Here is a 13,085-nt window from a genome sequence, read left to right on the forward strand (position 1 = left end):
AAGGCTGAAAGGACTGTTGAATTTCTTTGGTGCTAGCATATAGCTGTTGCTGCCGCTTTCAAGTTTAACTTGTGAAAGGGAAAGAGAGGAAGGCAGGGGGAAAAAAAAAAGAAGAATTAAAAAAAAAGATTGCCCTCCAACAGAACAAGATCACAGGGACTGGGAACAGCCTGCCTTCTCAGCGCGCAGCACTTTCCAGAGCAGCTTCACCGAGTCCTAAGGCCGAGGAGAATCGCTGGGAGCTCTTCTCAAGGCTCCAGCGTGTCAGGAGTTAAAGAGGCTCCAGACAACATGCAAGAAGTGCTGAAACACACACCCAAAAGTGGGTATGAAAGCCGCCTGTGTACTTTTGGGCCTGAAACATCGTAAAGATTCATCGGTTCGTGGCAAACGATGATGTTATTTTAAAGCGCTGTGCTTTTAAAAGCCAGGACACACAGATAAGCCCAGCGCTGACCCTACCTCTTTATGACCTGTTGCTTTACATGCATGGCGAAACCCTGCTCGGGGGGAATAAGAGAACCCAGGGTTTGGTCCTCTGTTATAACAATAATAACAGTATCTCAGCCTATCTGGGGCCGAACGAAGCGCTGCGTTCTGTTTTAAAGTTATTCTACATATGTAATGAATATACATTTTTGAATTACAGCCTCTGAGGGAGAAGCTGGGGAAGCGAGTGGCATACTTTCCTACTTGTGTAAGTCAGCGGGCTAGTGCAAACTAATGCCGGTGGCTTATCGGTGACAAGCTGGAAGGCACATACAATGCAAAGAACACGGTCTTTGCACATATACGGCCACACTAACGTCTGAGAGGGTGTAATGTTGTGTTCTTTACTGAACGCTGCCCACCTCTAGGGCAGAAGGTCCTTAAACCTGCCAGGCACAAGGTTTTGGGAGCTGGCCTGAATGAGGATCTCGCTATCAGGGACAACATCAGAAAGGGAACAAACCAAAAATAGCAGGAGAGAGATGAAATCTGGTTTATAAATGTAAAAGAAGGGTTTCATTTTAATCTCATTCTAATTTTGCCTTTCCAAAACAACATTGGCTTGGATTTTGCTACTCCAGATGTACGCTGATATAAACGGGAGAAGAATCGGGAGTCCCTGTTTCTTTTCAGAGTGATAATGGCTGCTCTAAAAGCAAACATTTCTGACACACATGTATTTTCAGTCGGTTCCTCATCACAAGCACGAAAGAAGAATTACAAAAATATTAAATTACATGAAAACAAACAACTACAGGTTCCCTAAAATGACCTCACATATATAAAATGGGGAAATATCTTGGCAAACCAGAAGCTACTGCTGCTGGAGAGTGGTCAAATTTTGTCATTTTCCTTCTGGAGCACAGCTTTAAAAGAACATGTTTTAGTGCACAGATGTTGTACGCTGTCTTTTAAAATCTGCACTGGCTAATTTCAGTACCTAGAGGTATCATTACACAAACTTTGCGCTTTTTTTTCCCTCTACATGCAGAAAAGTAAAAAAAAAAAAAAAATTTAAAAAATCTACATCATCAAAATCTGTCCAAAAATTAACAAGGACTTCAGATCCCCTTTCAATTTCAGAAGCTGAGCTTTGCTCGTTGCTGTAGTCTGACACCACATAAGCCTGCACTTGATATGTGAACTTTTTTTTTTTTACCCAATCCGGCTGTAGGACGCGTCCCCTCATAACACAAAATCAGATATGCAGCAATGTCTTCATGTAGGTTAATTCACTTAGGGCAATATACAATTTCGTCTATTTATATTAATCACAGATGGAGAGCATACATATCATTTAAGTCCCAAATTAGGATGTTTCAAGGGGAGGGGAAGAGGAGCAAACGAACAAAGTTCCATAAAGCCAGTGATATCTGTATATTCATTCTCAATTTGCTTTAGCACAGAAACAGCGTTACCTTTTATTTCTCCAAAGTTCCCTGATCCCATGGCAAGAAGCTTGTCTTTCCAGTCCTTTGATAGTAGCTTTTCAATACTGGGAGTTTCTGAGTGAAGGGGGGGAAAAAAAATGTAAGCAAATCAACATGACCGTCTCCACAATAGAACTCATTAAAAGTCTATCTGCTAAAAATAAGGCCAACCCTATTCTGGGCCCCAGTTCGTAATGACTTCATCAACAAACTGATAAGAGGGGAGGAAAAGAAAAAAAAAAAGAGGGGGGGGAAGAATGTGTTTTGTCACCTGCTGTTTCAAAACCATTAGCTTTTTCCTCTTATGGAACAAAGCCCCGGTAATTCTGTATGACAATGGGCACACATAAACCTGCAGTTCATTGTTTTTCAATTTGGTGAACAAGTTGCTGCCTATAATGGATGCCTGTCAATTTCTGGGTGTTAGTCTGCAGTCAAAAAATAATTATGTTGATAAAATGCAGAGTAAAGAGAGAGAGAGAGAAAGGGAGAGAGAGAGAGAAGCAAAGAATTAGCTCCTAAATCTGCTACATGTAATTATATCCCTCTGAGTGTTTACAATTACATCCACTTTATAATGTGTGTTTAAACATCGTGTGGTGGTAAGCATACTGTGGAAAGATTTTCCAGTAACACGCACATAATAAATAATAATAAAAAGTTGGGTATGAAAAAAAGCTTTAAAAGATTGCAAAATCCAGAGGGAGAAAAGGCATTGCTTAGAATGGAAACCCATTATTTGCTCATTTCAGATTCTATCACTTCCTTTAAAAATAAAATAAAATAAAATATATTTGCTCGGTATTTTCAGGGGAAAATGCAGCGAGGGTGTGGATGGGTCTGATATTTATGTCTGTAACTCTTGTATTCTGACCTCTTTTTGTGTAGAATTTTAATGCATAAGTAAATATAAATGCTAATAAAATTCAGAGAACATTAAACTCAATTCCAAACAATGTAATTGTATATTCTTGTCAGCATTTAGATGGGTACACAATTACAATAGCTTTCAATCCCACGATTAGCACTGCATTCAGTTAGAAAATGGAGTGTACTAAAAGATAAGTGTCCCAGTATGCGCCATCTAAATAACAATACCCACACTTATTATCTGGATCTAAGACATATACTGCTATTCTCCGCATTTGTGTTTATGTGTATTTGTATTTGTTCAGGCATTTGTTTACCCCCTACCAGGAGCATAAAGGGAGTACATGTTAACTTATCAAAGGGACCGTCTGGCCTAGAGACCATACAATTATTAGCAACTGGTTAATTTTCCCCACAGTAAAAACCATTATGAGCAACCTTCATTATCTTGTTTGGCTAATTCTGCCTCCTTTCTTGAAGCCCCAACTCGGAGCGGCGCGGAGGCACCGCCGCGCTAACCTAGGCGCGGCTGCCGGCGGGGCCGGCCGGGGTCTCCCCACTCCCCCGGGGCGGGCTCCGGGCGCTACTACCGCGGCCTTTCCTTCCTCGCACCAGGGGAACCGAGCCCAGCCCGGGCTCCTCGGAGAGCCGCCACACGCGGCGTGTGGATGCGAGCGGACAGCTAACTGCGCGGAGGCGGGCGCACCGACGCCCCCTTGCCTGACACGCACCCCCCGCTGCCCCGCAGCCGGGCAGGCGCAGGCAGGCGCACTCCCGTGCCCAGGTACCTTCCCCCCCTTTCCCTCCCTCCCTCCCTCCTCCGCCCGCACCTTTCTGGGCGCTGCCAGCACGGCAACTACTCGCATCCCACGTACGGCGGATTTTATACCCCCCACCCCCGGTAACGTTTTTATACACGCTCCGATCTCCTCCGATGTAGCCAGCGAGCGCTGCCCGCTCCCCGGGCGGCAGGCTTTCGCAGGAAGGCTCGCTCCTTGCGCTAGCAACGAACTAACCACGGTCACCTCGATGCAAGTGGGTCTTTTTTTTCTGTTTTTAAATTTTTTTTCCCCCTCTCCTGCTAGCCCCCCCCCCCCCCTAAAACTGCAGTTAATCCTAACGAAAGGCACGGGAGAAGCCGCACCGCAGTGACCGCTCCCGTGCGGGGGCTGCCGGTGCGGAGATCCCGCCACGGTCTCAGGCACTTGGCACAGCGGCTTCTGAAGTTTGTACGCGCACCCACGAAGCAAAACCTTTTTTTTTTTCCCGAATACGTCAAATAAACCGCCGTCGCTTGTGGGTTTGTGGGGTGTTGGGGTTTTTTTATTCTTTTTTTTTTTTTTTTCCCCTTCCTTTCCCTGCGCTTTTCAAAAAATTCTCGAGCAGCGTGTAAACAGGCCAGAGCAAATGCGGTATTTGCAGTAGAGGGCTGTCAGTCATTAAAAGCTAACAAACCTTTGCAAAGCAGGAATGCGGCAATAGAAATCCATTGTGAGCTGACAATAGGCTCCGGAGCCTCCAGGCACCAAAAGCAGCCCGTCTTACTTTTAAGTCTATTGTCAGCAAAGTCCGCGACAAAGCTTTTCCCCTGCAGCTAGACAAAATATTCGCCGCGGTGCGCTCGTAAAGAAACAGAAGTCTTCTGTCTAACTTGCCGCGTTAAAGCAACAGTAGCCGCTCGCCGGGGCTGGCGGCGGGCCCCGCTGCCCGGGCCGCGGCAGAGCCGCCGCCGCCGCCCGCCCGCCGGGCTGCCTCCCCCCGCGACTCTGCGTCCCGTCTCCGTCCCCCCCACCCCCGTCTCCGCCCCGCCCCGCCGAGGACGGGGCTGCTGAGCCGCGGGGACCGCGCCGAGCCACCGCTGCAGCCGCTGGGGGAGCGGCGCCGGGACGGGGCCCGCCCGGTGTTACTTTACGTGCCTGTGTTGCGGGGGGGGTGTGTGTGGGGGGAGCTGGGTGTGTGTGTTGGGGGAGCTGGGTGTGTGTGTTGGGGGGGGGGGGGGGGTGTTGCGTGTGTGCGTGCGTGTTCGGCTTTGTCAATACAAGGACTTGGCGGCGGAGTCGCTCCCCAGGCGAAGGCCCTGGCGTTGCAGAGGAGTGTTACCCATCCCCGCAAGCGGACTCCGCCGGTGATTCCGGCAGAGCTACCGCAAACGAGCGGAGAATAATGAAGGCGAGGGATGGCCATGTATCAATGACTGAGTTTCTGCGAGAACGGTGAAGATCTCAGTAGGAAATCATGATTAGGGATGTGAAAGGCCAAATGGCAAAATCCCAATAGTAACAATGCATCTGTTCATTAATGCGTGAATATGAGTAATATGAAAATTTAACACAATTATAAGCCCCTCAGCGATCCCGATGGCATAAAATAGATTGTGGTGATCTAATCAGTGCTTCCCCTGTTGAAATACTGTATGTTAACTATTTAAAATAATATTATATAGATTCTCCTCCCTCCTCTAAAAACCCCCGTGTAATCGCATTTAATTGATGTACTAACTTAGTTTCAAACCTCCCCTGACTTGAACCACAATTTTTACATAAGGCACTTGAAGAGAATTTCGATACAGAATCAGCAAATTATTGTCCTTCTGCTAATACTTAAAAAGAACTTTAATTCTGAAAGACAATAGCTTCCCCGCCCCTATAGTTTTATAGAGCTAAAGAGCTATATTAAATTACAGCTTGCTTAATTCTATTATATACCGCGCTAACATATTGTACTTACATAAAACATGCTATTCATATACTCAACCGATCACATTTCAGAAACGGCTTGTGAAATACATTATGCACCATATCTTGGAAACAAACATTTATTATGTCATTTACGTACCCCATTAAAAAAAGATTTGAAATTTACACATCTTAAAAATAGCTGTTTGAAAGGTTACAACCGTGGAGCTTTCATGAATTGTACAGGAACAAAGTAATCTTTTGTTCAGCCTTTTTTTTAGAATTCTTTGGGAAGATGATGCTCTCAAATTAAGAAGAGAAATAATCACTGTATCTTGTTTGCCAAGCGCTCCTTCTTTGGATTTACTAGAAACTCAGTAAAACTTTTAATGCTCGTGCATACAGTGCTCAGCTTGAAATTGGGAAAGGTGGCCTGCACCCTTGAACTGTTATTCCTAACCCCTGCCTGCTCCAACACTTGGCTTCCTCCTGGATTCACCAGAACATTGTTCCTACATCCAAAAGCTGAGCCATATTGTGACAGGTTTTGGATCTGCATCAGGACAACTATGTATTATGATAATCTATCTTTGCATTTCCAAAAAAGCTACACACAGGGCGCTTGGAGCATCACGACTATTCCGTTAGTGTCCTCATTCCATTTTTGAGAGGAATCTGAGATTAGCCCCACTTCTTCTGAGCTCCACTTGAGCAGAGAAGACCCCCTCTCGCCCCATTACCTATTTGCATTGTAGGTCCCTATGCAAGCAGTAAAAGTCCCGAGTCTATCCCAGCAGTGTGAATACAGCTATAAAAGAGTTGTTCGCGGGTTGTTTGTGAACAGCAGTTCATTAATGTTTGGGAAACATCATTGTTCCAGAAGCACTATGAGAAAGTGATGTTACAGAAAAGGATTAGGGATAGAAAGAGACGGACCAAGTAAGAGTAATTGTTAAGTAAATGTTGGTGAAGAGGAGACTGACCTAATTAATAGAGATACAAATTAACCCACAAAAATGATTTCTGTTGTCTCTATTCAGCACATTTATCAGTCATTAGCTCTTTCTAGAGATATTTACAGTGCATTTTCTTGTTTCACCCTTGCCTCTGTTGCCTGCATATGCTTCTTCGCATCACTGGGTATGGCAATACCTGCTGGTGAATGGCCCTCCGACTGTGCCAGCCATTGTGGCAGCACCACACTGGCTCCTCCATGCCCCCCGGCACCGCAGCTCTCCCTCCTCCCCTCCCTCCATCACTCCTGTGCCAAGCACCATCGAGGTTGACTCCCTCATCTACAACAATGAGGCCTGGAGACCCATGCCAGCAGCCAGCAATTCTCACGCAGACCTTCAGCGCGAGGAATTAAACCACTTCCTGGGTGGTGGAGCAGTCCCACGTTAACCGCTCTGAGCCCCATGTATGCATGTGCATTGGTACGTGGTGGGCACACACATACCTAGGCTCTGGGAACTCCAGTACTCTGGGAACCAAAGTGGCTTAGTGAATTAACACCAAAATGCTTTTTAATCGAACTTACTGCATGTTGACAACATGCCGCAGTCCCCCCTCTACTTATGTATTTCATGAATACAGTTTCATTGGCTTCATCTGCTTATAAGACTAAAAGTTTCATACTGAGGAAGGAGCAGGTTGCTTTCAAGAAGCGGCCGAGGCTACACAGCCGCAGTAAGAGGCACCATTTTCAGCGCTGTCTGGCAGACTTGGATTTAATTTAGTCTACTTCCAGAAGTTGCATTATGTTTTTGCCGGCATTGTAACTCCCCTTTGGGAGTGACCTAATCCTGCTCTCAATTCAGTGGCAGTGCAGATGCACGTGTACCTGAACCTGCTTCGGCAGCCATCCAAAAATGCAGTCCCACAGCGTAACGTTCCCTTCAGACCCAACCTCTCCGGTAGCTCTTTTCAATCCATGCTCTGGGGTCACAATCCTGGAAATCCACTTATAAAAGCTTAGAATGGTCTTCACTGCCAAATCTCTCCCTATTACCTCTTTCTGTTCCTGCTGGTTATTTACTAAAAGCAAACTTCAGCCTCGTGCAGCTGCCTGCTTCCAGAGAAAGGAACATAATTCCATCACACTGTAACAAGGTGCGGGATGAAGCGCTCTCCACATGAAGCGCTTCCAGAAGAGCCATATTTGAAGAGGAAAGGGGACAGCAGAGCTCTGGCATTATAAAGAAGAGACTACTACGATAAAAGGGAAGAGGGCTGACATGAGTCAACCATGAGCCAGAGGAACGGTGTGACTCCCAGAGCCTCCCACTTACATGGGGTCTGGATGTCTGAGCATGGGTGCTCTCCCAAGGAGATGCCCAAAGTGCTCCCTCCTCCGTAACTACAGTGAACAGCTCTTGTCCTGGCATGAAAGAGAGAGTGTCTTTAGAACAAAGTCAAAGAAAGATGTTTGGCCTCAGCAAGGATGATGACATGAAGTGTAGCAGAGTGAAGCCAGGAGTTGCTCAATACCCAGCCAGACCACCAGACATTTCCTGCCAACACATGTTGTTCCTAGAGGAAGGAGTATTTGGTCGGCACAAATGATCATGAATAAACTTCAGCGTTGGCTGATATACCTTCCACTTCTGGCAAGCACCTTCCTTTATATTATAAAAGAGCTGGCAAATACCTTCCCCCATCCATTATTCACCCTTTTCTTCTGCTTTGGTCATAAATACATTACACCTGTTGGCCACGCTTCCACTCACCATTTCTACAACTCTTACCTACTGATGCGCCACCCCACCGGCACTCTGTTCGGCGTTCATGCACCACGACAAACCCTTTCTGGTCTGAGTCAAGAAACGAGGCTAAGGGCAGATTTCCACCCTTCCTTTACCAGAACTTACAAGCATATGCACAGGAACAAGAATTTTCTCTTTTTCTGCACCTGCTTTTTTGTTATGGAGGTCTTACTTACACAAAAATCAGAAACAATTTTTCGTAGCAAAGAAAAGAAAACAGCTATTATGAAGAACTGGTTGGTATCAGCAGGTTACGTAGACATACAGCATCTGCATACACATATGGTTCTCCATCAACAGAATCATGCTTTTAGGGAACTACTTGCAGCTAGGCAAGACACTATGAATCATGAGCAGGCACAACACAGAATGTATTTAAATTTGGAAATCAAAGACCACACAACATACATTTTTCTCTTGCCTTCCTGGAAGTACTTCAGCTTTTCACCAGTCTAGAAGCATTTTAAACTTTTGGAGAAGACACTAGGAAACACCCCTATAAATGTAAATATCATTCAAATGTAGGACAGAGTTGCTCAGCTGTGATAAGCAAAAATGTGGTACGATACTACCTGGGGCCTCTCTGACCAGACAGAAAGTAGTGATTTTTTTAGTTTGGTTTTTTTTTTAAATATATATACACACACACAATGTTTTTTGGTCTTTGGGCACAGACTCACAGAGATGACTGAAATATTCAAGTTTTGATGAGATATTAGAAAGCTACGGTGCTCTGGACAGCACATCATAGTATGACTCTTGCTACACCACTCCATCCCAACCACTGTGTAGAAAACAGCTGGGCTACATATGTCCATGGGTGGCTTCCAAACCTACTAAAAAGCTCCCTTCTCTGGCAGGGATAACCAGCCTTCCTGCTCTTGGAATCTCCAGTCATACCCCAGCCACATGTTAGCTCCCACAGCATTTTTATTTCAAGAGGACAAAATCAACTTCTGTATCCACAGATGACCGCTGTTACCTGTGGTGCACAATGACATCAGGTTACCATAGTATTCCTGTTGCTCATACCGGCATAATTTTTTGTATGCTTAATAATACAGCAGTTGTTTTCAAGTTGCTGGCTGTCTTTTGCAATACCGTCATGCTGCATTAATGAAGTATACACTATATGAATGATAAGACATTTTTATTGTGATTTCTGGCACAAGAGCACTGCTTCTTGTGCTAAAAAAAATAATTCAGAGCGCCAGAAAAGGTTCCATAGCACAATAAATAAATTATTCAAGACTTTAAAACCAAAATCAGTAATCTATGAATGCCACTAAAAACACGATTTTACTCTATCTACAAATATCCAAGCAGTCATTTGCACAACTGCTCACCAATGCACACTGCCTGTCTTATAGAAAAGTGACTGGAAAACACAGGGGCGTTTATTAGGGAGAAAAGGTTAGAGTAGTCTTCAGATACACTATACTACCAGTTGGTTGAACTAATTATCCCTTAGGATGTAAGCGAGGAGTCAGCAAACCACAGCACAAGGCAAGAACACATGGCTAAGCAGGACAGAGGGAGGGCACGGGGACTTCTTAGGCTAGGTTTGCAGCCAAAACCAGCATCTCATTCAACTACACCCTCAGGAACAGTCAGGCTATTGTTTGAATTTTTTTTTTTTATACTTTCCATCACCTGAATGCACTGGCAGTTGCACCGTTAGCTGTGTACTTTTCAGGCTGTCTTGTTTTAACAAATGGTCACCTACTCCAGGAGCAGCGTCACACTCCAGATACGACACATACAAAGCAAAGAAATCAAGCCTGTCATGTAGTGCCTTCTGTCAGTACTTCCAACTCCCAGCAGCAAAGTCTCTGTTCATTTTGGGGTTATACAGGCAACAGCCAAGAATTTTTTTCTCAGCTTCCATCCCCATTATTTGTGTACAGCTTTGGGACAGCCTGCTTTCAGAACATGAGAAATCCAGGTGTTTCTAAAAGCCTGTCTGTCACATGCTCGTTTGGACTGACAACGTCTACATCACTGAAATGTCTGCAAAGCAAAGCCCTCCTGAGGTTGGCGTACCCAACACAACCACATCTCTTTCACCACCACAGTGCTGAGTCAGAGCACAAGCCCACGTCCCCGCTCTCACCTCCTAACAACGGGGAATCCCAGTTCAATCTCTGTTACTTCCAGCAGGCTGGCCTGCAGAGCACATGCTTCATTGCCTTACATGCCCCTGGTGACAACAGACCCCACTGAGGATACTACGTGTACACTGCTTACCCTCTGAGCAACAGTAACGTAGGGTTGCAAGCTGCTTTATGGTAAGTGCCACCTGATCCACTGTTGAGGGGATGGCACTCATACTGGTGCGCCAGGGCAGTGGGACGGCAGCGCGGCTTCCCTCACACCTCTGTGAATCTGGCCTTACACATCAGGCCTGCAGACGCTGCTGGTTGCCTCAGATTCCAACAGAGATGGGACCGCGGGAGACCCCTGACACCACTATGGCTTAATCATTCTGAAGAAACACTGGAAACAGAGTAGTTTGTAGTCACTCCTTGGTCACCCTCCATCTAAATCCTTGTCCTTGCAAACACACAGTAGGATACGACCAGTCTGAGAGTTGATTCAGTCTCTGCCTTTCCCATTTCTGCAGAGGAGCAAGTGGGTCCCCCAGAGAAAGGCACGCTGAGGCACCGTGAATGGTGCTGGATGCCATGCCATGCACTCCACAATATATCTTCTGTCACTGAAATTTGTTGGGACTCAGTGCTTTGGATTCCCAAAGGCATTCAGGAACATAAATCTCATCCTGGAAAGGAATTAGGCTCCCAACAGCCTTTGGGGATCCAGGCCAGTGAGCTGGCCGAATGAGCCGATGCTGAATGTGTTCTGCCAAACGTGGAATTTCACTGGCACAACTGTTGCTAGAACATCTTTTTCAGCATACACAATCTTTAGAATGATCTCAAGTCCCTGCTACCACTGTCATCTTCACCCCTAACTAATTTAACAGGAAAGAACAAAGCAAGTTATTTAACCTTACCAAACTTTAAAAAAAAAAAATAAAATTTTACAAATGTTCCCCATACTTTCCTGACATACAGAAAATAAATTAATAAATGAAACAGCGTAACTCACTTTCAAACACCTGAGCAATAACCTTTTCCTTTTTCATTGATTTTACAGTTATACCAGTAGGATTCCTTATGAAAAAAAAGGCAACAGCAAAATTAAAAAGAAATTCTCCTACACAAGAAAAAAGAGAATTTTGTCATAATCTGTGTTCTTCAACTTTCGAATGCCTCTTTTAATTCCAGGCATCTCTAAATGAAAGAAGGAATTCATTTTTTCAGGAGTGGTCCACCCAGCAAAAAAACCCTGTGTCAGTTGACAGAAGCACTATACCAAGCCTGAGCTTCACTGAAATTCTGAAACCACAAAGATGTTTTAGTATTTCCAAAGACTATTTCAAGAGTAACAACAAAAACACAGAGACATCTGGAATTAAATACCATTAAATTTCACTTCGGTTTTGTTTTTCTGTCTCAGTTGGACAGAGATACTCCACTGAAATACGTATTCCCCTGAAATACATTTTGGTATTAGCGCTACCAACAAAGCCAGTTTCTAATTAAAGGGCTGCAATAACTTGTTAATATTAACAGAGGGCAATGGTTTTGGTCTGCTAGTTTCTTATGTCTTCAGCACATCCTTAGTAAGTAGAGAGGGCTTAAAAAAAGCATCACACCACGATGGCTATACACTTTTTATGGTCATTGACACATCATTAAAGATGTTCTAGGGAGATTCCAGAGTTTATCCTTCGACAGAACAAGGTCTTTTGTGCTGACCTGTCTCTTTTTAAGTAATTAAACCCTTTCTTGAAAAAACCCTAAAACAAAGCCCCAAGAGAGCCAAAAAGTATATAATCTAAATAACCGTAAAACATAAATTGAGAACTACGGCATTTGGCTAGAATTTCAAGGAAATCCTTCTGAAACTCAACCACTCCACTTCTCAAATCCTAAACTTAACAGCAACAATGTGTTACGTAGAGCTGCTATAGCATTTTTACCTGAAAATCTCAAAGCTACTTTTTAAAAATGGGGGTGGGGGGAGGAGGGTCCTGAAGCGCTCATAATTTTCCCCAAAATGACAAAAGGACTGCATGCGATGAAGCTGAGGAGACGATTTTCTCAGTAGCCCAGTCTTGCAGCCCTTGGCCACGGCCGTTGCTTCCCACCACCGAAAAGGATGCACCTTTTGCCTCAGGCTGCAAAGGGATACCTGGGGCTCCTTACCTCACCTTCCTTACGTGTGGCCTTTACCTTGACAAAGAGGGAAGAGGAGCCTTATTTGCCAACGCGAGAGAGAACAAGAAAAAAAGATGAAGGAAAAAGAAAGTGAAACAAGCACTCCACTCACAAAGCCGCAGCTTCCGCTGTTGAGGCCTGGGTTAGGGTTTGGTTGTTTTCTGGTTGGGTTTTTTTTATTTTTTTGTTAACTCTCATTGCTGTCTGGAAGGGGGACGCTGGGATCCACCCCCGTGCCTGGCACCCTGAGTGCTCTGGGGTCTGCCAGTGCCTGGCCTGGTGTGTGCTGGCTGCCCTGTGGTTGGGGCGGTGAGATCCTCCCTTCCGAATGGAAGCCACGAAACGCCCTGCTGCAGCTGCACCAAAACGCATGTTACTGAACTAATCATCCGTTTCCACCCTCCTCCCCCACCCTCTTTTTTTCCCTTTTTTTTTTTTTTTTTTTTTTGACAGCTGTCTTCCTATCTTCCCAACAGGTGCTATTAGGCCCTAAACAATGGCGAAGGCTTTTAAGCCACTGCTGTTGACAAGTGAAAGGGAACAACAAATGGCTCGGTAGTGCTCTTCTCCCTG

The 13,085-nt window shown here is 45.0% G+C and overlaps 1 protein-coding gene across 7 annotated transcripts in view; it reads right to left on the reverse strand.

Annotated features, from left to right (window-relative positions):
- The window catches only part of SOX5 (SRY-box transcription factor 5), a gene marked incomplete at its 5' end in the record, with an annotated part of 289,871 nt that overhangs the window by 155,088 nt on the left and 121,698 nt on the right, over positions 1-13,085 (reverse strand). For 6 of the 7 annotated variants that reach the window (XM_084279479.1, XM_084279478.1, XM_084279476.1 and 3 more), the window contains one exon: positions 1,908-1,994. The exons of the other annotated variant lie outside the window; for it this stretch is intronic. In XM_084279479.1, coding sequence (XP_084135605.1) covers positions 1,908-1,994 — 87 coding nt within the window. The remainder of the gene's footprint in view (positions 1-1,907; positions 1,995-13,085) is intronic. 7 annotated transcript variants of the gene reach the window in all.

Source organism: Gallinula chloropus (assembly GCF_964237585.1).
Source record: "Gallinula chloropus genome assembly, chromosome: 1".
In the NCBI taxonomy this organism is placed as follows: Eukaryota; Metazoa; Chordata; class Aves; order Gruiformes; family Rallidae; genus Gallinula; species Gallinula chloropus.